Below are 24,174 nucleotides of genomic sequence, written 5' to 3' on the forward strand. Positions count from 1 at the left end.
ATGGCAGCTCCTTGTGTTAGGGTGGCAGCAAGTGGCTTCCCTGGGCAGAGTTCTGAGTTTGCCCAGTTCCATCCACGCCCTCTTATAGCAAAGGGAGACCACACATGTTCTGGCATGTGGGCATGTAGTGAGTGGTGGGTGTAGGGAACAAGACAGACGCCCATCTGAGGTGAGCCTGGCCACGGTCCCCTGAGCCCAGCACTCGACAAGGGTCCAAGGCCACCATCCCAGGAGTTGTCACGGTCCTCTTCTTCCCCCAGAACCGCACTGACCAGCAGTGCCAGTACCGGTGGCTGAGGGTCTTGAATCCAGACCTCGTCAAGGGGCCATGGACCAAAGAGGAAGACCAAAAGGTGACTACTGGGTCAAGGCCTCGCACACAGTGGGCCTTCACCCACCCCAGCAAGTCAAGGGACTGTGTGGCTGCCCTTGGGGTTGGCAGGGGGGCCAAGCTGAGCGTGGGTGTGTGTCACCCCGCAGGTTGGGCAGTCCCTTCTCAGGGCCATGGTGAGGCTCCCACGGAGTGATGGTGCTGTGGGGGGGTGAGGGAGGGGCGCATCCCGCTGGTTTCACAGAGGCTTTTCTGCAAGGTCATCGAGCTGGTGAAGAAGTACGGCACGAAGCAGTGGACGCTGATCGCCAAGCACCTGAAGGGCCGGCTGGGGAAGCAGTGCCGTGAGCGCTGGCACAACCACCTCAACCCTGAGGTGAAGAAGTCCTGCTGGACCGAGGAGGAGGACCGCATCATCTGTGAGGCCCACAAGGTGCTGGGCAACCGCTGGGCCGAGATCGCCAAGATGCTGCCGGGGCGGTGAGTGCCTCCTGGGGCTGGGGTGGAGCCGGCAGGCCCTGTTCCCAGGAGGTCGGGTCATCTGTGGGCCTTGCGGGGGGTGCTCCAGGAGTCAGATTTCTCAGAGTTGTTGACTTTTCCCGGAGATGATGAATCCTTTAGATTCTTGCCTGGACCTGGCTGTGGGGAGTTCTGGAGCAGGGCAGGAGAAGGGGCCTCCCATTTAGTGCTGGTTTTCATCTGGTCCCCGTTTCAGCTCTGTGCACCATCCCTGCCCTCTGCTGCTGTGGCCAGCGTTGCCTGGTCATTTGTTCTAGAAAATAAATCTCTTCCCTCCTGCCTACAAGGTCAGGGCCAGGATCTGGACCTTTTCACCCTACTCCTAGCTGCGCCTGGTCCCTCCAAGCCCTGAGCCTCTTGATGTTCTGTGGGGAGCTTTGGGAAGACTTGGCTCCATTCTTGCCAGACTCCTAGTCTCCTAAGTGGCTTCTTGCTCCCCTAACTTCTTTTTTTTTTTTTCTGCTTTTTCTCCCCAAATTCCCCTGGTATGTAGTTGTATATTTTTTAGTTGTGGCATGTGGGACGCAGCCTCAGCATAGCCTGATGAATGGTGTCACATCTGTGCCCAGGATCCGAACCGGCTAAACCCTGGGCTGCTGAAGTGGAACACGCGAACTTAACCGCTCGGCCACGAGGCCGGCTCCAGCTCCCCTAACTTCTTTCCATCTTGTGGAAACTTAGAAAAATCTCTTATTTGCTGCTGTCTTCTACCCTGTTCTCTTTGTCTCTTATACTGTTTTATTTTTAATCCTTTCTTTGTCATGGCAGTGCGGTTCTTGGAGGGAGAGGAGATAAAACGCCCGAGGGTGTTTTTCCCCTGAAGTCTAGAATGGTCTCTTTTCAAAACTCAGACCTGAATGTGTTACCCTTTCGGCACTTCTAACACTTGGGTTAAAAGGCCTCTTTCCCCATGTGGCCTGCGTGGCCTGGCGCACGCCACCTGCCTTCCTCGACTCACCGTCTGCCTGCTCACCTGTTGAACTTCAGCTGCTCTGCCCTCCTCTCAGTGCCTCACACGTGCTGAGCTCTTCTCAAACACGCCCTTGTGTCCCTCTGTCGGCCCGGGATACCCTCTGCCCACGCCCATCATGTAGCCAACATGTTCTCATCCTGCAGTTCTTGGTGGGGTGTGATTTCCTCAGAGAAGGTTTCTCTGTCCTTTCAGACCACAGTTGGTCCCCCGCAACCTCCTCATAGTGCCCCGAGCCCTGCCTGGTCAGCGCCGTCCTGACGGCTGCAGTGGGAGCCATCGCAGATACCCACCCTCCTCTTAGCCTCCTGCTCGGTCAAGCTGGTAGTCTCTGGTCACAGTCCAAGGGAAAGGCACTCTGTGTGGAGCCCCAGGGAAGGAAGTGCCTGTCGGCCCTTGTACACTACTGTAGTACCACGTACCACACTGAAGTACAGTCACGTGCTGCTTCCTCCTGTGCTGCTACACGCTTCTGTAGTACTGTACCGCTCTCTGCTTCATATTGCTCTACTACATGTGCTGCTACATGCTGCTTTTTTTTTTTTGAGGAAGATTAGCCCTGAGCTAACTGCTGCCAATCCTCTTTTTGCTGAGGAAGACTGGCCCTGAGCTAACATCCATGCCCATCTTCCTCCACTTTATATGTGGGACGCCTACCACGGCATGGCATGTCCGCACCCGGGATCTGAACCCATGAACCCCGGGCCGCCGAGAATCAGAACGTGTGAACTTAACTGCTGTGCCACCGGGCTGGCCCCTGCTATATGCTTCTGTAGTACTGTACTGCTCTCTACCTCTATACTCCTCTACCAGCGTATGCTACTTACTACTCTACTGCTGTGTGTTTCTGTAGTACTTACTTCTCTATACTTCTGTACCACTCTACTGCCATGTCCTGCTTCCTACTCTACTGCTGTAATACTCTATACTTCCCTAGTATCTTATACTTCTACACACTATATATTTCTATGCTTCTCTGGAATGCTACTTCATACTGCTGTGGCCTTCTCTCCTACCCACTCCTTCCGTACTGCAGTACCAATCTGCTCCTGTCCTCCTGTGCTTCCCTGAACTTCTGTACTGCTCTGCAGTTCCGTGGTATTGTGCTGCTCTGTGCTTTGTACTAGTACACATGTCTCCTCGTCTAATCTTCAGTGAGTGGTGGAGTATGAAGCGGTCTTCTGCTTCTCCAGATAAAGAAACCAAGGCTCAGAGTGGACAGTCGTGGACCCTCTGTGTCATCTAGCTCTGCCCTCTGTGGTGGTTTTTCAGTCTGCAGAGATGCATGGGGCTTATGTTCAAGGTCACCGTGAGCCTCAGGATGGGGGTCAGCAGCCAGCGGTTTGCTCATGGTTTCTACAAATGCAGAGTGAGCAGGGGAGGGAATGAGAGTTCCACAAACATTTCAGTTTTATGATTTTTGCCGTAAGCTGAATAAAACCTTTGCTTATTTTACAGAGGTGAGTGAGAGGTAAATCATTAAGGGCTAGAAACGTGCAGCTTCATCTTACAGCTAAGAGACCTTAGAGTTCATTGATTTGAACCCTTATTTACAGAAGTGGGGGCTTAGTTCAGGGGGGTCAGTGGCATGTCCAGTGGCACACAGGCTGCAGGGCTGGGGTTCAGTGGTCCGCTCTTGGCCCCTGCAGGACAGACAATGCTGTGAAGAATCACTGGAACTCCACCATCAAGAGGAAGGTGGACACGGGAGGCTTCCTGAGCGAGACCAAGGACTGCAAGCCCCCCGTGTACTTGCTGCTGGAGCTCGAGGACAAGGATGGCCGTCAGCGTGCCCACCCTGCAGAGGGCCAGGTGGGATGGCTGCCCGAGACGCCTCGGCCACTGGGCGTGGCTCCGGGTTGGTTTGTTGGGTCGCATGTTTATCCGACACCATCTCGTTTACATCTGTTCTTCTCATTTCACCTTTTCCTCAGCTGTTCATTAGTTCCTGCCACAGGGTCTCCGTGTGGGCCATGTGTCTCACCAGGGCCTGTCCTTGTCACACGCTTCTGAGGACGAGATGCAGGGGTCCTCAGCCTCCTTCTGTCCTTGTCAAAGCTCCTTCCTACTTGTTGCTCTTTCTAGGCTTTTCATACTAAAAGCATATTTGCAATAAACAAATCAGGTTTATTGAGGTATAGTTCACATATAGGAAAATTCGTTGTGTTTGGTGTACAGTTCCTAAGATATGACAAAAACACACTGTCATGTAACCACCATTACAATCAAAATACAGAGCAGGGGCCAGCCTGGTGGCACAGCAGTTAAGTTCGCATGTTCCATTTTGGCAGCCCGGGGTTCTCCGATTTGGATCCCGGGTGCGGACATGACACCACTTGGCAAGCCATGCTGTGGTAGGTGCCCCACATATAAAGTAGAGGAAGATGGGCATGGATGTTAGCTCAGGGCCAGTCTTCCAAAACAAAAACAAAAAAAAAGATACAGAACGTTGCCATCACCCCCTAAGTTCCCTGTGCCCCTTTTCATCAGCCTTTTTCCCACCCTTACCCCCTGTTACCCCTCATCTGTTTTCTGTGTCTATAATCTTATATGATTTGCTAGAAAATCATACTGTGTTACATTTGCAGTTGTGAAAATGAAACCAAATGTGCAGATGTTAACATCTCCCATCCCACACCCCAGAGTAAACTTCTCATTGATATTTTTAAGCTATATCTAATGATTTATTCATTAAAAAAATAAAGATTTGGGGGCTGGCCCCGTGGCTGAGTGGTTAAGTTCGCGCGCTACGCTGCAGGCGGCCCAGTGTTTCGTTGGTTCGAATCCTGGGCGCAGACATGGCACTGCTCATCAGACCACGCTGAGGCAGCGTCCCACATGCCACAACTAGAAGAACCCACAACAAAGAATACACAACTATGTACCAGGGGGCGTTGGGGAAAAAAAGGAAAAAAATAAAATCTTAAAAAAAAAAATAAAAATAAAAAAAAAATAAAGATTTGAAACATACGTGTCAAAGTGTAAGATTTGACAGTGCTGGCTATGTGGTAGGTAACACACTTCTACACTGTCAGCTACAAAACAGAAACCAGTTTAAGAGGCACAGCGTTTATTTGGGATCAAAGAATTGCAGTTCAGGGAGCACAGATTCAGGTAGAAACCCAAAGTAGTGTCCTGAGTACAGGAGAGGGGCTAATAGTGTCTATGGGAAAAGGGAGGGAGAGGAGCAAGGTTGTATTAAAGAAGAGTGTGTTGGTGCTAGACTAGGGAATGCTGGGTTTGTACTTCATTGATTGGTTAGCCATTCAGTCATCGGCAAAGTCCGGTTTCGTCAGTCCTTACAAACAGGATATTCTTGTCCCTGCTGACTTCTTGGAATGTTGGTGGTTCGGTTTAGTTTGGAAGATAAAGAAAACAAGCTGTGCAAAGCAATTCCTCTGAAATGGCTGCTCTGGCTCTGTTTTAATATGGCTCCAGTCATGTCATCTTTCACAACCGTTTCTCAATATTTTCTGTAATTGTGAACCATTTAACAATTTTTTTAATGCTCCCCCTTCCCCTTTCTTACTGGCTAGATGCAACTTGTTCACTGCTCCAGTTCTGCAGTGCTCAGCTGGAGCATATAGAATGTCCCTGCCTCTCTTTCTTGATTTTTCAAGTCTGGAGTGCTGGCCATGCTGGGCCAGGATGAGCCCCAGATCACAACCCTGAACACAGGAGGTCAGGTCAGCAGGTCAGCGTGTTACTGTGTCCTCCATACTCATTCCTCTCCAGCGTCAATTTAATGGTTCTGTTGTGTTGTTTATTTAATTAAGCTCATATCCAATTTTTTGTTATTAGAAACAAAACTTTAATGATTGTCCTTGTGGCTCAGTCACAGCTTATTTGCTCAATTATTTCTTGAGAAATTCCTAGAGATGGATAGATAATTCTTGAAAAACTCTTAATCGATCTTGTTAGATTGCCTGCCAGAGAAGGTTTGCCTGTTAATGTGTGTTTGGGACCCCCCCCTATTTTCCCCGCTCACTGGTCAGTGCTTGCAATTATAAGTTTTTTCCCTGTGCTTCAAAAGTAACACATGATCACTGTAAAGAGGGAAAACTTTACAGAATTGAACAGTGCAGAGGGCAGAGCTCACTAATCTCAGCTTCCCCAGAGAACCAATATATCGTTTCCAACATTTGTTACTGAGGGTAATAAGCTTAAAATGGGATTTTGTTATATCTCACCATCTTACGTCTCTTTTTCTATTAGATCTTTCCATGTTGTTATATGTATACAGATGTTTACCTCATTCTTGAGTCTGTCGTATCTGATCATCTTGTCCATGTTGTTGTGTGTATCGGTGCTTTGTTCCTTTTTATGGCTGAGTGATACTGTATGGATGTGCCACAGTGTTTCTGTTAACGAGCTGAGGGACATTGTGTCCAGCTAGTGTTTGCAAATGAAGCTGCTGTAAACATCTATGTGCTGGTTTTTGTGTGAATGTAAGTTTTCCTTTCTTTTGGGTAAATATCTAGGAGAGGGATTGCTGAGTCATATGGTAAGTGTATACCAAGCTTTATAAGAAAGTGCCAAACTGTTTTTCAAAGTGGCTGTTTTCCAAACTGGGATTCCCATGTTGGTAGCTATTAAATAGTGTTTGTGGCATTCTTGCCCACCCTTCTGTTATAGCAGTTACACGTTTTAATCAAATCTGTTCTTCTTATGTCCTTTTCGTCCTTTGCTTTATCACAAACCGTATCCATCGTGTCACTTGACAACGATACCAATAACAGCCCCTGTTTAGATTGGATGCTTTTCACATCATTGCCGATCTGTGTAATGTCCCTGCATGGTAAGCCTTAGTGTCCTCGTTTCACAGGCAAGGAAATTGACCCTCAGACGGTCAAACAGCTTGCCCAAGGTCAGCTGGTCAGTGGCAAAGCTCCATCTGAATCCAGAGCCCAAGTCCTCTCCCTGACTCCATTGTGCCCCCATTGACACGGGACCCAGCTAACCACATGTGCCATCTCCAAGGCCACGCTGGGGTCTGTCGGGTTAAAGTGTCAAGCTTGTTTCCCAGGTTCTGCTAAGAGAGCTATTGCCATGAACCGTTTTCCTCTATTCCTTTTGGTCTTTCACAAAATTAGTAAACGCTCATTTTTCAAATTTGCGTTTTGAAATGTTAAGCATACAGAAAAGTTGCAAGAATAGAACAAAGAACTCCTATATAGCCTTTACTGGATTCATTAGTTTTTAACGTTTGCCAGATTTACTTTATCTTTCTCTCTATATACACGTATCACTCATTATCTGAGCCATTTGAGAGTCAGTTACATACATGGTGCCTCTTTATCCCTTAATGCTTCACTGCGTGTTTCTTAAGAGGAAGGGCGTAACCTTACATAACCACAGTACAGTTATGTCCAATCCAAGGAATTTAACACCGATTTGAGACTTTTCTGTTATCTACAGTCCATATTCCGTTTTTTTCCTGCCCACAGTCCAATCCAGGATTAGACGTTGCATTTCATTGTCATATCTCTTTCGACTTCTTGCCTCTGGAATGCTTCATCAGCCTTTCTTACTCTTTTGTGATATTGATATTTTTAGAAGTGTAAGGTAAGGCCAGTTATTTCATACACTGTCTCTCGATTTGGGTTCATCTGAGTTTCCTTAGGTTGTGCGTTTTTAGCTGGAATACTGCACAGTCTAGATCTCAGAACAGAAAGTCCCAGCGGTGTGCCTTTGTGTCCACCAGGGAGGTCTCGTGGCCGGCTGGCCCCCGGCGCCCCCCGCCATGAAGGAGGAGGAAAGCAGCGAGGAGGAGGCCGTGGCAGCCGCCCCTTCCAAGGAGCAGGACCCTGTCCCTGCAGAGCTGGACGGAGTGCGAACGCCAGAGCCCTTGGAGGACTCCCCCAAGCGTGACGACCAGGAGGGCTCCCCGTCGGAAATCAGCCTGCCCTACAAGTGGGTGGTGGAGGCCGCAAACCTCCTCATCCCTGCCGTGGGGGCCAGCCTCTCTGAAGCCCTGGACTTGATCGAGTCGGTAATGTTGGTCATGGTACTTCCGGGTGGGCCTGGAACACCCCCAGTGTAGTGCTCCCAAGGGCAGGCCTCCTTCCAGTCCCGCTCACGTTTACTGAGCCGATGCTGAGTACCGGCCCGGAGCCAGGCCTGGGGACACCGAGATAGTTGCCATGCAGTCTCTGCCCTAAGGGAGCTCCTGGCTCATTCTGTACAGTTCAGGGTGGGGTGGGAGGGCTCCCCAGAGGAGGTGGTACTGCCCTGATTCCTCAGAGATGACGAGGGGAAGGTGTCTGATTGATAACACAGCACGGGGAACGTGGGATTTGTGGCACCAGAGATGGTTGGGTGTCCCTGAGAGGGGCCTGGGGCTGGAGTGGTGGGTGGGTTCTGATTGCTCAGGGGGAGCAGCCCCCAAGGCCGCGCTGGATTGTGCCCCTTGGGAGCAAGCTTGGTGGGAGGAAGCACCTCTTGGTGTGACGTCCCCGGCTCCCCGCTGTGTCAGCCAGGCCTGCAGCGTGGAGGGCGTTTCAGCAGGTGATGGGCAGCAGGCCTGGCAACCAGGGGCAGGGGAGCTCAGTGGGAGGTGCCCTGCCTTCACCAGCATACTTGGGCTTCCCCCTGTTTACTAAGAGTAATGATGCTGTTTATTGAACATCTGCTAAATCCTAGGCTCTGAGCTTAATGTACAGTCCACACAATATCCTGTGAGGTGTATACTTTCTCTGTGTTGTAGATAAGACTGAGGATCAGAGAGATCAAGTAGTGTACCCAAGGTCACACAGCGAGTAAGCTTCGTGGCCTTGACCATTGTGCTGTGCTCCCACTGTCCTGCCCAATGAAAGATTGGATGGTGCAGTCTCCAGGGGACCATCTGCTGAGTCCCTCTGACTCTGGGCCTCACCTCTTGTGCCCAGCGGCTGGGACTAGACCCAGCTGCAGGGTCCATCTGTGGAGTCCCCTCCACTGCAGAGAATTTCAGAGTAGCTAGAGAGCAGGTCTGCTGTGTTCATCAGTCTCCCAGGCCACCGGCTGCAGTCCCTGCTTTGGGCTTTAAGGGGAGTGTTAGATGAGAGTTGGGCCCACTTTGCGCCTGGCACTATTGGCGTTTCACGGCCTTACCTCCCTTCATCCTCAGACTCTTCCGTATCTTTCTCCACTCACTAGGCACAGAGAAGAGGAGAGGGGAACTCACTTCTATTGAGCACCCACTGGCTGCCAGGCCCAATGCTTAATTAGTAATTATAATATCTAACCTTTAGCGCCTGCTATGTGCCAGGCTCGTTACTTGCTACCTACATACACACTCTCTGTTAGTTCTGTAGTAGCCCTGTGAAGTAGGTGGTAGACCCATCACTAATGAGGAAATTCCAAGCTCAGAGAGGTTAGGAGACTTACCCAACATCACACAACCAGGGCTAGGAGTCAGGCGTTGCTGTCTGGGTCTAAGTTTGAGCCCTTTCCATGATGGCCTTCAGTGGCTGATGGAGTTACAGCATTTGCGGAAATACCGCTGCCTGTCCCTCCCTGCAGCCCTCCAGGCGGACCTTGTAGGATGTGCTTCTGGTCTGTTAGACGCTGTCAGTTCTGGGGCCTCCCCGAGGTAGGGGTTTGCTGCTGGGAGTGTGGGCCTGAGTCAGCACTGCCCTGAGCGGGCCTCCACTCTAGGAATGAGCTGCCCCAGGCTCCTGCAGGTCCTGAGGACCACACCAGGGTCGGGGTCTGATCACCTCCAAGGACCAAAGCAGAAGGTTCTGTCTCCAGAAGGCTTTCAGCTGGCTTGTAATTTACTGGGCAGAGGTGGGAAGACCTGGGTATGCCTCTTAGAATGGCTCTTAGAAACGCAGTGACCTCGGGCAGATTGCGCCCTCTCTGGCCTGGGTTTCTTGGTGTGAAAGGGGAAGAGTAATACTTCCCTGGTGGGATCACTGGGGGATTGGAAACAACTCAGGTGAAGCGCCAGGGAGGCACCTGTGATTGACAGGCTCGTGGAGCACAAGTTGCATCCTCTCTCCGGGAATGTGACTGTTCGAATCAGGACCCCTAAACCTCTTCACAGCCTTGGGGCCACGACTTCCACTGCTACTAATCTATATTAAGGAAATAACTAAAAATGCAGGGGAAGATGTATATCCAGGATATTCATAAAGATGTTACTGTTAATTTTTTAAAATGAGAGGAAAAACCTAAATGTCCAGCAGAAGGGGAATGAATAGTTAAGTAACTGATATATTCATGTGAGGGAATATTTTGCAGTCATAAAAATTATGTTATAAAAGTTGAAAATTTCTCATCATAATAACAACTAATGTTAATAGTAAACATTTAACTCATAGGTAATAGAATTAGGTAGTATTGTTATTATAATAATAATTTTAAATGGAGAAAAGAGCAGCCTATAGAAACAGTTTGTACTAAGGTTAAAAACATGTAAAATCCTAGATTTTAGGGGCATGTGTAAGTGGTAAAGAAATGCATGAGGATGAGAAATAGTGACTTCAGGCACTGGTCGCCTGCCCTGGCAGAGGATGTGAGCCAGGAGGCAGACACGGGGTTTTAGTGATTTATTTAAGCTTATTGATGGGTATCTGAGTTTTCTTTGTATTTTTCTTTGTGCTTTTTGTATATATTATAGATCGCTTAGAACATTTTTTAAAATAACAGAGCAAGCAGCTACATGTACAATATGCCTTCAGTTATGTTTACAAATATACAGACGTAGAAGAATCCTTGAGGAAATGCGGGAAAATGTTAATGAGGCTCGCTCCTGGGCTGTGGGGTTGTACTTGACACCCGTGTATTTCCCTTTAATGAACGAGTCCTGTTGCATCAACTGGTAGAGAAGCAGAGTAATTGCACTTATTCCTAACCCTCCTCTCCGGGCAGGACCCTGATGCTTGGTGTGACCTGAGTAAATTTGACCTCCCCGAGGAGTCGTCCACAGAGGGCAGCCTCACCACCAGTCCAGTGCAGCCCCAACCGTCACAGCAGCAGCAGGCCCCGCCAGCCCGCCAGCCTGCTGCCCCGGGGCCCAGTGTGACCGAGTACCGCCTGGACGGCCACACCATCTCGGACCTGAGCCGGAGCAGCCGGGGCGAGCTGATCCCCATCTCCCCCAGCACTGAAGTGGGGGGCTCGGGCATCGGCACGCCGCCCTCGGTGCTCAAGCGGCAGAAGAAGAGGCGTGTCGCCCTGTCCCCCGTCACGGAGAACAGCGCCAGCCTGTCCTTCCTGGACTCCTGCAACAGCCTCACCCCCAAGAGCACACCTGTCAAGACCTTGCCCTTCTCGCCCTCCCAGGTGTGTGGACCCCACCTGCTCACTGGGTTCTGTTTACAGATTCCCAGTGCCCAGTACAGGGCCTGACATGCAGGCGCGCACCATTCAACCAGGACGTGTTGAGAATCTGCTGTGAGGGTCCCTGTGCTAAGTGCTGGGACATGGGGGTGAGCAGAAATAGGCCTGGCCCTTCCCTCGTAGAGCTTACACTCTGGTTGGAAGACAATTGATAAAAACAGACCCAAATAAACATGATAAATGGAACGAAGGAGGCTACAGTACTGTGAGTGCATCTGGTCTCGGGGTGGGTGTCATCCAGGAAGGCTTCCATGAGGAGGAGGAACTGGTTGTGCTGGGGTGCTAACCAGGCAGAGAAGAGAAGGGACTCAGTATTTGTTAAAAGAATCAATTTATCGAGCACCTATTTCATACCAGATTTGCCAGCACTGGGGAGCAAAGGTGAAGATGACAGCCCTGCCCTTGAAGAGGATAGCTAGTGTTGGGGACAGGCTGTAATGAATTGATCGGAATGTGGTGTGGAAGGTGCTACGGTCATAACGATGACTAAGTCGTTGAGAGCTTATTGTGTTCTGGGAACTGCTTCCCGGGCTCTAAGATACACAGTGTTAGGGGAGAGCCGGGGAGGGGTCCTGTCTCTCCTAGAGGTCAGGGGAGGCACTCAGAGGCTTCCTGGAGAGTGGTGTCTGAGCTGGGTTTTGTCGATCCATCGGCTTAAACAAAGGCACAGAGTTGGGAGAGCAGTGTGTGTGGTGTAAAGTCCAGAGCTAGGGGTGACAGGTGGGGGCAGGAGGGGGTTGGGAGATGGGGGCAGGGGCCTCAGAGGGCCTTAGGTATGACGGAGGGGTATGTACTGCTCTGGGGGCTGTAGGGGGATGGGGATGGTAGGGCTATGAGAGGATGGACTCGGGGGTGGACGAGACACAGGTCCTAGAGTTCCATGTCCCCAAACAGGAAGGAGAGGCAGAGGATTTGGGCCTGGTTGGGTCTGCTCCCTTCTGTGAGCATGTGGGAGAGAACAAGGCCCAGAGGTGGCACATGTTACAACACCATCTGCTGTGGAAGGATCGAGGCCCGGCCCACGTGTCGGGTGTGATTGGTGTCTCCGAGAGAGTCCCCGAGATAGTTTGCTCTGGCTGCTGGAACAGAGTACTGCAGACTGGGGGCTTATACCCCAGAAATGGATTTTCTTACCATTCTGGAGGCTGAAATCGAGGTGTAGGCAGGATTGGCTTCCTCTGAGGCCTCTCTCTGGCTGGTAGATGGTTGTCTCCTCCCTGTGTCTTCACATGGTCTTCCCTCTGTGTGTGTCTGTGTCCTAATTTCTTTTCCCTTATCATCTCTTACCTTTTTCTCTTATAATCTTCCAAGGACACCAGCCATATTGGATTAGGCCTTACCCACATGACCTCGTTTTGCCTTCTGAAGCCTCTTTAAAGGCCCTGTCTCCAAATGCAGTCACAGTCTTAGGTACTGGGAGTTAAGGGTTCAGCATGTGAATTGGGGGAGATACAGTTCCGTCCGTGACAAGCCCCGAGTGAGGGCTGCTGACTAGAGAAGAGGGGAGCCTGAGCTGCCCGGACAACAGCCCAGGATGACGGGCCACGGTGGCCACCCTGCTTCAGGGACCCCGCTTAGGGCAGGGGCCCTGAGTGCTGCCGGTGGCCTTGAGGGCAGAGAGGCCAGGGAGGTGGTGCTTTGGGCATGGCTCAGATCTGGGTTTGAGTCCTGGCACTGTGAAAAGTGCACGACACGCTTGGTGAGAAGTGCTTAGCCCTGGCGAGAGGAGACACTCTCTAAACGTTAACATCACCACCGCCATCGTCACCTGTCCTGCACGGGTCACTTAAGAGCTGCTCCTATTTCTTCTGAAAAGGAGCTGCTCTCACACAGTCAACTGTCTTTGACCTAACTGCACACTGAGCAGCAAAGAGGGGTGGGCGATGGACCTCCCACCACCTGGCAAAAGCAAGGATTGGGGGCAGTGACAAGCCCAGGGGTCTACGTGCATCTTCTCGGTGGGTTCCTGTCCAGCTGTCTTGCTCTTTATTCTCTGATGGGAGGAGTCCTCCCAGGTCAGGAGGGCACTTGTCAGGGGAGGGGCTCCAGGGTGTCTCCCACCCCCACAGGTTGTTAGTTTGTCATTTCCTTTCTCTTTTTTCCCTGGCAGTTTCTGAACTTCTGGAACAAACAGGACACACTGGAGCTGGAGAGCCCCTCGCTGACATCCACCCCCGTGTGCAGCCAGAAGGTGGTGGTCACCACGCCCCTGCACCGGGATAAGACACCCCTGCACCAGAAACACGCCGCGTGAGTGTGCCGACGGCTGCCCGCCTGCCCCCTCCCCCAGCGGTGGATGGCCTGGAGGCCTGGGGGCCCAGGATCGCTGGGGAGGGGCCGCTGCGGAAAAGCAGAGACTGTTTTCCTTCTGGCCACCACATCTCTTGCTTTTTGTCAATATAATCTGGTGCCTCACCTTTGTTCTTCCTCATTTTCGTTTTTCACTTGGATGGTTTTCTAATCTCAGGAACGAAGAGAGACCAGATTGTCACAAAAAACTTAGTCTCCATCTTTTATGAGTTTCAAGTGCAAACCCACTGTGTTTGAGTAGCCTGATGTGAAGGAGGAAAGTGCCCCCGGCCCCTCCCCGCCCCACCCCTGGTCTCTGGTGCACAGGGTTTCACCTTCTGAAGCCCCTACAGTTTGCTTACCCACCTGCTTTGTTGGACGGGCTTTCACAACAAGTTTACTTCCTTCTGTCAGCCTGACTCTGAGTTCCAGGTAGAGAGAGCTGTGTAACTGTGCTTCTGCTTATGACATTTGCTGCAGGAGAAGCGTCGCTGTTTATTATTTCGCGAGTAAGTTACGAGATTCAGGAATCAGTTCAGGATTTTAACCCTTGTAATGATACATAATTTCGGAAAGGATTCATGTCTCCCTTGGTCAGAAATGAGTCTCAGCAGTCGACCTAAAGTTTAGCATAGGTACGTTTCCTGAGAAATGGTTCTCCTTTCAAGCCAGAATCCTAGGACTTGAGTGTAAGCCCTTGATCAGATAGGCTGGCACCACAAAAGGAACAGATTGTTCTTTCCCCTGCTCCTTCGTGTTCATAACCTGCTGTTGCTCCGGCTTCTCTGTTCTCTTCCAACAAAGAAGCATGTCCGTCCTCTTCACCCCGCTGTGGATCCGTATCTCTGTCTGGTAGATCCTTCTGTCTGAAGGCTGTCCTTTACGTTATTGGTACTGTGGGCCTGCTGGGGATGAGTTCTTTCAGCTTTTGTGTAGCTGGAAAGTTGATTTAATTTGGGGAAGATATTTTTTGCCGAGTATGGAATTCTAGGTTGACAGGTGTTTTCAGTTTTAAAGGGGTTGCTCTCCTGCCTTCTGGCTTGTACAGTTTTATCATCGGTTTGGAACAATTTGGTTATGATGTGTTGTAATGTGTTTTTCTTGATGTTTCTTGTGCTTGGTGTTCATTGAGCTTCTTGGATCTGTGGGTTTATAGTTTTCTCCAAATTTGGAAACATTTCAACTGTTATTTCTTCAAATGTATTCTCTGGGCCCTCCACCCCCCAGCCCTCTTCAGCGACTCCACAGTTACACATATTTTAGGCCCCTTGAGGTTCCCACGGCTTACTGATGTTATGCTTATTTTTCTCGTTCTTTTTTCTCTCTCTGTTTCATTTTGGATAGTTCCTGTTGCGGTGTCTTCAGGTGTACTCATCTTTTTCTCTGCCACGTCTAGTCTTCCGATAATCCCCTCCAGTGCATTTTTGGTTTTGGGCGTTGTAGTTTCCATCTTTAGAAGTTCAAGTAGATCTTTTAAAATTCCCTCCCTGTCTCTACGTCACTTCTTAAGCATATGAAGTACACCGATGATAACTTTTTATTTCCTTTCTGCTGGTTTTAGCTTGTGTATCAGTTCTGGGTCAATTTCAGTTGATGGACTTTTCTTTCTGCTTCTTTGTAAGCCTGGTAATATCTCTTTGGATGCCAGACGCTGTGAATTTTACCTTGTTGTGAACTATGTATTTTTGTATTTCTATAAATTTTTTAGAGCTTTGTTCTGGGATGCAGTTATATTACTTAGAAATAGTTTGATCCTGGGACCAGCCCTGTGGCTGAGTGGTTAGGTTTACACATTTCGCTTTGGCAGCCCAGGGGTCACCACTTCAGATCCTGGGTGTGGACCTACACACTGCTCATCAAGCCATGCTGTGGCAGCATCCCACATAGAAGAACTAGAATGACCTACAACTAGGATAACTATGTGCTGGGGCTTTGGGGAGGAATAAAAAAGAGGAAGATTGGCGACAGATGCTAGTCAGGGCCAATCTTCCACACCAAAAAAAGAGAAATAGTTTGATCCTTTTGGGTCTTGCTTTTAAGATTTATTAGGTGGGACCAGAGCAGCGGTTGGTTCAGGATCCTCCAGTCTCTGCCCACTGCTTGTGAGTGATGAGGATTTCCAGTCTGGCTGGTGGGAAGGAGCGCTTTTTCCAGCCCTGGTGGGTGTTGACTACTCTGCTGGATGAGCTTTTTGGATGGTTCTTCCCTGGTCTCTGGTAGTCTCCTTATATGGTGTGTGCACAGATCAGCACCCTGGTTAACACTCAAGGAGGTCCCTCTGCCATCTCTGGTGTGTACCTCACTTGTCTCTGGTGATACTGTGTCTTGTGAACCCGCTTGCCGTCGCCTCTTGAGCTCCAGGCCTGCCGGGCTCTGGCTCTGCCCCTCCTTGTGCTGTTCCTTGAGTCTCAGTGCAGCTGCTCTCCTCATTCGTCTGCCTTCTCAGGGCTCGCTCCATCTTTGCCTCATGTCCAGTGTCTTTCATCGTTTCACGTCGTGTGTTGTTTCCTCGTTGTTTCAGGCAGGAGGGTGAATCTGGCCCCTGACGTTTGATTTTGACCAGAAGTGCAGATCTTTTAAATCCAGATCATTGCCACAAAAGGCTTTTTTGGTTTTCTTATTTTCCCTTTCAAAATTTCTTTTTGACATTTACAAGACATACTAGGCAATGGTATTTGGACTTAATTCTGAATTTTTCTGTCTCCTTGACCACTGATTTTAGATCCCACCTTCCCCACTTTATTTTTGCCTGCAGAGGTCATGGTTGACTGGAAGGGACAGCTTCCTAACGGTCCGTAGATGGTGTTTCAGAGGGAAACGGACACCACAGAGGGATTATATGGTCTACAGGCCTGGGGAGCACAGAGCAAGGGCGAGGGGTTTCTAACTTAGGTAGGAGGTTGGGATGGCGCCTCAGAGAGGGAGAGCTGTGCAGGGTTCTGAGGAAAGGAATCCAGGCAGAGGGAACCGCAAAGCAAAGGCTACCAGGTAGCAACGTGCTGTTTGAGTTTAATGAACAAAAGTAAGGCTGCTGAGTTTGCAGTGAGTTGGGTGTGGGGAAGGACAGTAGGAGAGAGGACAGGGGCCGCATGGGTCAGCGGGGACACAGGGCCGGGTGGAGCTGTGTAACAAACACCCCTAAGACTTTTGTGGTTCCCGAGAGCAAACTTTGCCTTGTTTTAAAATTTGGGAATTGTCTGCGTTTGATGGAGTGCTTTTTCGAGTTCTTTTCGGAGGGGAGGGGTGAGGCCTGTGCCTCCTGAGGTCTGGGCTGTCGTCTGTTGTTCAACCACAGGGGCTGGACGTGGAACTCTGGAGGGAGGATGCCTGTGGCCCAAACCACGGCCTCGGCTTCGTTTATGGCGTTTATGTCATGGAGAATTCTGATACCTGTCCTGCTCTTATTCCTTTGTCCCAAATCTTTTTTTTCTCCCTGGATCCTTGTAGGTTTTTTATTATTATTATTATTACTAGTTATTCCTGAGATTTGCCAGGCTGTATGTTGGTATGCTATGTCTTTATTAACTTTTTTTCCTCCGGTTTTCATTTCAAACTCAAGACTCAAACTTTGAGCTGAGAAAATGTACTGTTATTTCTTTAATTATTGTATCGCTGGTGTCTGCTCCTTTCCTCCCACCTTAGACGTTGCTTCCTACACAGACGCCTCTCTTTTTCCTCCTCTTATTCCTGTTCATCATCTTAAACCATTTCCTTTGAACTCTGCGAGAATGTCAGGGATTGTCTTCTGATTCACCAACTTGGTTTTCTGCGTTTTCCCACCTGCCAAGTCCTCTGGCTCACAGAATTACATTTTTTTCATCTCTAAGCCCACTTCTGTGTTCGTTTTTCAAGTCGGCTCCCTTCGTCTTCTAACACGCGTGTTGCTCTCAGTTCTTGCTGACACCGTGAATTAGAGAGGTGCTGGAGCTTTCTCGTTTGTTGCAGAAGCTCCGTGTCCCATAGAGATGTTTGGTCCCAAGGCCCAGATTCATCCCCTTGAGCAACTGTAAGGTGTTTGCATCTGACCGGTGCTTCTCATCCTTACAGAGGGGTCTCTGTGCCCCGTGCCTTGCAGGGGGTCTCCCGTGTGGGAGAGAGCAAGGATTTGGGAAGAGACCCTGTGGATCCCTGTCTAATCTCTCAGTCCCGAGGAAGGAAGAAAAGAATGGTTTTACTTGTCCTAGCTTTTTATCTGCCTGTGGAATGTCTGGCAGGCTGAGGGAAGTGGCTGGAGGGGTGGCCCAGGCCGCGTGTCTGGGAGTTGGCCTCTGCACCCGAGTTCCTGACCACCTGGCGTGTTTCTCAGGAACCCCCACTGAGGCTTTGGGAACCGCTGTGGCGGTGCCTCTAGCTGGATGAGGCCACGCTGACCTCATGCAGGTGGGGTCTGGCACCTGCCATCAGAGCCAGAGTTTGCCACCACCAGCTGGCCCGGCCTGTACCTGCAGCCCTGGCTCTCCGGTGTGAGGCGCCTCTTGTGTCCCTTCCCCAGCAGGCTTTTCCATCGCAGGCAGAAATCACGCGTTGGTGGGGCCACATCTGATAGAAGCTCTTAGTATTTCTGCTTGTGGACCAGACCCTTCCCAGGTTTCTCTCTGGTAAAGCTTTCCCTCCACAGTTCTCTCCCCACTCTGGTCGCTTTGAGGAGACTTGGGATGAGGGTAAGTTAAGCACGTGCACTGGCCTCGCCATCTCGCACCTGATGGCAGCCCTGCCTTTCCTTAGTGACGCTGCTGCCGTGTGCCCTCCAGGTCTTCAGGTCTTCCTGGCTTCCTGCCGTCCTGCCCTGCCCCCTCTCTCTGGGCCTGCAGTGTGCCACAGGCCTTCCTTGTCTTACGGGAAGTCCTAATACAGACCATTGACTGAGCAGCATCCTCAGCCATCCTTTCACCTGCCTGGGTCTCCAGGATCCTCTTAGACTATGTCCTGTTCTTTCCTGTTTCTGAGGATGGCCCTTCTCCCAAGACCCTCCCCTGATTAAGCCCCTTGGGGATGGGAGGGGGGGCGTGAGCGGGAGGGGAGGAGAGCGTTGCCGGGGTTTCCTCCCTTCTTCTGAGGCCAGAGGTCCAGGTGGAGGGGAGGTGGGGGCCGCAGGCAGCCTGCAGCTGAGCGGCTGACGTCTGCCCCCCACCTCGCTACTAAGCCTCCCCCTCTGGCCCCGGCAGGTTTGTAACCCCAGATCAGAAGTACTCCATGGACAATGCTCCCCACACGCCGACCCCCTTCAAGAATGCCCTGGAGAAGTACGGACCACTAAAGCCCCTGGTAGGTGGGGTGGCCAGGTGGGTCTGCACAGTGGGGTCTCCTGGGTTCCTCTGGCCGTTTATAGTTCACAGGCTCTCTCCCTCTGAGGTCGCATTGGATTCTTCTCACAGTCCTGAGAAGTTGCGGACATCCTAATTGTGTAAATGGGGATACCGAGGCAGAGTCACTCATTGGCTCCTCAGACAGTCCCCAAGCACCTACAGTGTGCCAGGCAGCCACTGGCTGGGGCTGGAGACAGTGGCAGCAGGTGAAGCTGAGCGTGGGCTGCTGGAGACTGGCACTAAACACATGAATGCACACATAGCGAGTACTTTCAGCACGTCGTCAGTGCTGGGCAGAAGGCGGGCAGGTGTTGGAATGGAGGAGGACCTCCCCGGTGCCATCGCTAATTTGGGGGGTGGCGTGTGGCTCCTCGAACTGAAGCCTTTTGCTTAACTGCCAATTCTTTACAAAACACTGGAAAGCCACTCATGGGTGGGCTGAGCGGGCTGGTGAGGACGCACCCTCTCAGCGGTGTGCAGACCGCCCTGCTCCCCCTCCTCCCAGACCATGAGACCGTCATGCTTTCCCCAATGAGAAAGGAAGAGGTGACACCGGGGCTTTCTGAGACAGGCAGGTACTTTAGAAACCGGTCGAAGGTGAGGGAAGGGCAGGTCGTAGAGGAGCGTTCGCCATGTGAACAAAGCCTGTGGAGTGCTCCCCTCGCCTCCTCCCCTCTGCGTGGGGTCCTCATGTGAAGGCCAGAGCCAGCGGGGCTGTGGTCTCCCGAGTCCTGAGACAGAGCTGACTGAGTTGATGGGCCCAGGCGAGGCGCTAGTTAGCATGCCCTGTCCTTTCCTAGCGGAGATTCGGCTCCGAAACCTGCAGGCTCTCCAGACGGGGTGAGAGGGCAAAGCTGACCTTGGCAACTGTAGTTAAAGCACGTGGGGGCTTTTAGAGTGACTTCTTAGTGTCCCTGCACCTACACCTGCTGCTGCTTGGTAGCTCCCTCCCTCCCCTGGTCTCTGCTGCCTGAGGCCAGAAAGGTCACCTGGAGCCCCCAGGCCTGAGAAAGGGAAATGGAACCAAGTGTCCCCATTAGTGCAGAGCAAAGGGGTGAGGAGTGTGTGCGTTGAATGTGTCCAGGTCCTAACTGCACAGCTGTGTGACCTTGGCCCAGGCTCTTGCTCTCTCTGAGCGTCCGTGTCTACCCTGAGGAAGCTGACAGCTGTTGCGCACGCTTGTGTGAGGGTGCTGTGGGGACACTCCTGGTCCACAGCAGCCCACAGTGAGTCGAGGTCAGTGTCCACTTGTCCAGGACGGGACCATTAATGGTCGTGAACGATGTGTATGAAGCCAGTGTCCTGGGACTGGGCCCCCTTCCTGCATTGCCTGGAACGGCCGAAGCGTGGTGGGGTCTGTCCTGACTTCCCCACGAGCAGGCCCTGCCCCATAGCTGGGTGCGGAGCCTCACGTGGGCCGCCCTGCCCCCAGCCCCAGACCCCACACCTGGAGGAGGACCTGAAGGAGGTGCTACGCTCCGAGGCCGGCCTTGAGCTCATCGTCGAGGACGAAGTGAGGCCGGAGAAGCAGAAGAGGAAGGCTGGGGTGAGTGGCTGGGCGGGTGGGAGAGCACCTGGCCACCAGCCTTGGCACCGTGGGCAGGGGAGGGTGGAGCCATGGCAGGGTGAAGAGAGACTGGGACGGGGGGTGGGTCTAGGGACAGCTGATGAAAGTGAGGTGCTGGGGAAAGTGGAGCTGTGGCCCCATGCCCTTTGCTCCCCTGAGTGGTTAATGATGAAACCGACTAAGGTAAGGCCCTGGGGCCTGGGACCACCCCATCCCCGTCCCTGCTTTTGGACTGGTCCCTTAGTTATTAAGCATTGTGTTTGGACCCTTCTGAAGTGGGCTGTGGGCTGGATGGGGTGGATAGAGCAGTGGTTCAGACCCTGATGTGGTTGTTCCCTCCTCGAGTCCAGTGGATGGAGACAGACACTAGACAGACACTGGTCGCTTTCCATATGCTTGGCATTAAGGGAGTAGAAAGGGTCACAAAGAGAGGATTCCGAGGGAAATCCTACAGATGGAGCCAGTTGGGTGTGTGGGCCGCGTGAACCAGGTGGGGGACAGTCGGCTTAGGAGAGCAGGCAGGGGCCCCCCCAGGCCAGCCCAGAAGCCTCTCTCCCGCTGCACTGCGTGTGTTGTTTCCTGATAGCAGGACAGACTCTGGGGACCCCTTTGTCTGTGTGCCCCTTTTCTCCTGGATGGTCTCCTCTGCAGAGAGGTGGGAAGATGGGAACGTGGCAGCACTTTCTGGGGCACACCGCCGGGTTAGGGGCTGAGTGCTAGACCCAGAGCCCCTCCCTGCTATTGGGGCTGACGCCTCACCTGCTTATAGGAGGCGCATCGGTGGGCCAGGCACACCTGTGATGGGCCTGTGTCCTGTGGGCTTCTGTGTCTCTGAGTTACTCGCGCATGGGTGGGTGCTTCAGGTGTAACTTGGATGATTCTCTGCTGGGCCTGTCTGGGGGGGTGGTAGAGACTTGGGGGCTGTGCTTGGTCCATTCAGGGATGAGGAGTGGGTCTCTGGGTGGAGGTTGGCATTTGTGTTCTCACTCCAGTCACAGCATCTGGAAGGGCAGTCTACCCTGGGCGCAGGGTCTGCCATGCGGCCGGAGTCTCCTGGTCCCCCACCCACCCCCCACCCCCCGCCTTGCTCGAAGGCAGCGGGGCCCGGTCTGTGACCAGGGCAGCTAGGGCTGGCTTCGTCAAGGTGCTGATAGGGACCCATGGGAGTCCCAAACACCTGCCCTAACCGCCTCCTGCCTCCCCAACCCTCAGCTGCGGCGGAGCCCCATCAAGAAGGTCCGCAAGTCTCTGGCCCTTGACATCGTGGACGAGGACGTGAAGCTGATGATGTCCACACTGCCCAAGGCTCTGTCCTTGGTAAGGGGTCCGAGGGAGAAGCCGCGCACTCAGCCAGTCCGCCCAGAGCTGCCGAGGGCTCTTCTGCCCCTGGAACCCTGTAGCTGTGGAGAGGGCCCTGGAGGTGGAGTGGTCCGGTGGTTGTCAGACGGCTTCGGGGTGCTGGGCCAGCAGGGAGGGGGCTGATGGGGGCGGTCGGGCTGGGCAGCCCCCGGCTTCCATCAGGGCAGCCCAGCTCCTGTTTTTCACAGAAGGTTTATTTGGCAAGAGTTGCATTGCTAGAATATGTTTGAAAACCCTGGATCCCGGTCCCCAGCACCTTCCCTTGTGTCCTGCTCATGGGGGTGACCCCAGAGACGGCCTCGAGGCACGTCACCCTGGGCTGGGTGCTGTCTGCTGCCCAGGCCAACCTCAGGAAGGCTGCTGCTGCCTGCCCAGGACGTGGGTCCCAGAAACCAGGCCATGCTGTTGATCCCTTGCAGCTGACGATGGCCAGCCCGTCTTGCCCTGGCGCCCAGTGGGAGGCCGTGAGAGGCGTGGTGTGGGGGTCACAGGACAGAGAGTTGCCTGATTAGGCCTTGCAAGTACGGCTGCTGCACCCGTAGTCTATGCAGAGAAGCCTCACTCTGGCCAGCGATCCCCCCGGGCCAAGACTTAGCCAGACTTGGGGCTGGGGCCACCTCGGGCACATGAAATAATTACCAAGAAGAAAAAATGGTCCGGCAAGCCGTTCAGAGCACAGGCTTTGGAGTAGGGTGGGCCTGGGCTGAGTGCGGACACCAGCACCTGCTCCCTCGGCTCTCTGAGGCCCCTGAACCTGAGGTTCCTGTCTGTCAGAAGGGCATTGAGCCCAGCAGACTAGAGGGTGAAGGCCGAGCAGAGCGGGGAGCCTGGGGAGGCCTGAGGGCTGTTGTGCCGCTCCACGTGTTGGCTGGTCGGGGCAGGCGTCTCTGACTGCCCATGGATGTTGCTGGTACCTGGAGAAACTAGAGTAGCTTGGGCTCCAGGGGAGGAACCAGTTTCATGTGAAAGGAACCAGCATCACTGGGCATTTTAGGTGCCAGGCTTTGAAGCAGGCACTTTAGAGAAGTTTTCTTACTTAATCTTTAAATGAAAGAGGAGCTGAGGCTTAGCAAAGTTAATGTTCTACCCAAGATCTCGACAGCCAGGAGGTGGTGGGGCCGGGATGTGGCTGAGGTGTTTTCTCCTTCCCACTAAGAGCTTGTGGCAAAAACCTGAGTCTTTCACCTGGTTTTGATTTCAGCCGACAAATGTCCCATCAAGCTCCTCCAGCCTCATCCTGTCAGGCATCAAAGAGGACAACAGCCTGCTCAACCAGGGCTTCCTGCAGGCCAAGCCCGAGAAGCCAGTGCCCGCCCTGAAGCCCAGAAGCCACTTTCCAGCACCCGCCCCTGTGAGTGCTAGCCACACATGTGGCATCACCCTTGGGGGCTTGCTCTGCTGCTCTTCTCACCTCAGGGCCTTTGCACAGGCTGCTGCCTCTGCCTGAATGCTCTTCTGTGGCTCTGTTTGCTCCAGATCTCAGTCCAAACACCACTCCCTCAGGGAACCCACCTACTGGGGAGCCACCCTCCCCACCCCCCATACTTATGACACAGTCTTACTTGTAATCAGGTCACAGTCTCTATTTGGTGGCTTAGCACGTGTCTGTCCTTGAGGGCAGGGGCTGCCCTGGGCTGTCCAGATCTCAGCGTCTGTATGTATGAACTCCTCGCCCCTCCTCCTCACCAGCCTCCGTGGCTGCAGCTTTTCCTCACGTGGAGACTGGTGCCACACGGAGAGCATGGAGGGTGGCCGTGTTGTCTGGCTCATCCTCCTTGCTTTACAGCTGAGATGGGAATGACTTCCCCAGGGCCACCGGGAAGGTGGAGAGAGCACAAAAAGACTTGGGGCTTCTAGAGGGAGGGAGGGGGAGAGAGAGGGTCGTAAAAATGTCCCCCACCCCTCCCCAGCCAGGCTTGCCAGGGTTCGCTGGGAGCATGCTGTCCTTGCCCGGAACATAACCCTCTTACCTCCTCCCAGATGACCAGCGCCTGGAAGACGGTGGCCTGCGGGGGGACCAGGGACCAGCTCTTCATGCAGGAGAAAGCCCGGCAGCTCCTGGGCCGCTTGAAGCCCAGCCACACATCGCGGACCCTCATCTTGTCCTGAGGGGCTTGGTGGTCACGAGCCCATTCTCATGTTTACAGGGGGCTGGGGGACCGAGGGGGTCAGTGAATTTGCGACTCACACTCAGGTGACCGCCTGCAGCGAGCCTTCTGCCGCCAGCCCCTCCCCAGACTGCTCAGGTGGAGACAGCAGGGCCACCCCTGCCCTGTCTCCAAGTCCGGCTGCGGGCGGTTCCTGGTGCTAACAGAACAAAGTCCCACCCTGGGCCTGCTCAGTGCTCTCCCCAGTGCCACAGGCAGCCCCATTAGCTTCTCCCATGCCTTGGGCAGGCCTGGCCCCATCTCAGACCCCTGCTTAGGACGGGGGACGTGGCCAGCGTGCTCCTCCCCTCAACCTGTTGGTGCATCTTCTTGAAAGAATAAAATTACCTTTCTCTTTC

General features: G+C 52.7%; 1 protein-coding gene across 1 annotated transcript in view; it reads left to right on the plus strand.

Moving 5' to 3' along the window:
- Positions 1-24,174, plus strand: part of MYBL2 (MYB proto-oncogene like 2) — a 39,094-nt gene extending 14,920 nt beyond the window's left edge. Inside the window, exons 4-14 of the mRNA XM_044748292.2 lie at positions 261-353; positions 591-811; positions 3,470-3,632; positions 7,525-7,812; positions 10,677-11,090; positions 13,258-13,397; positions 18,602-18,701; positions 20,175-20,288; positions 21,522-21,626; positions 22,870-23,019; positions 23,649-24,174. Coding sequence (XP_044604227.2) covers positions 261-353; positions 591-811; positions 3,470-3,632; positions 7,525-7,812; positions 10,677-11,090; positions 13,258-13,397; positions 18,602-18,701; positions 20,175-20,288; positions 21,522-21,626; positions 22,870-23,019; positions 23,649-23,777 — 1,917 coding nt within the window. The 3' untranslated portion in view covers positions 23,778-24,174. The remainder of the gene's footprint in view (positions 1-260; positions 354-590; positions 812-3,469; positions 3,633-7,524; positions 7,813-10,676; positions 11,091-13,257; positions 13,398-18,601; positions 18,702-20,174; positions 20,289-21,521; positions 21,627-22,869; positions 23,020-23,648) is intronic.

The sequence above is a fragment of the Equus asinus genome, chromosome 15, assembly GCF_041296235.1.
Source record: "Equus asinus isolate D_3611 breed Donkey chromosome 15, EquAss-T2T_v2, whole genome shotgun sequence".
NCBI lineage: Eukaryota > Metazoa > Chordata > Mammalia > Perissodactyla > Equidae > Equus > Equus asinus.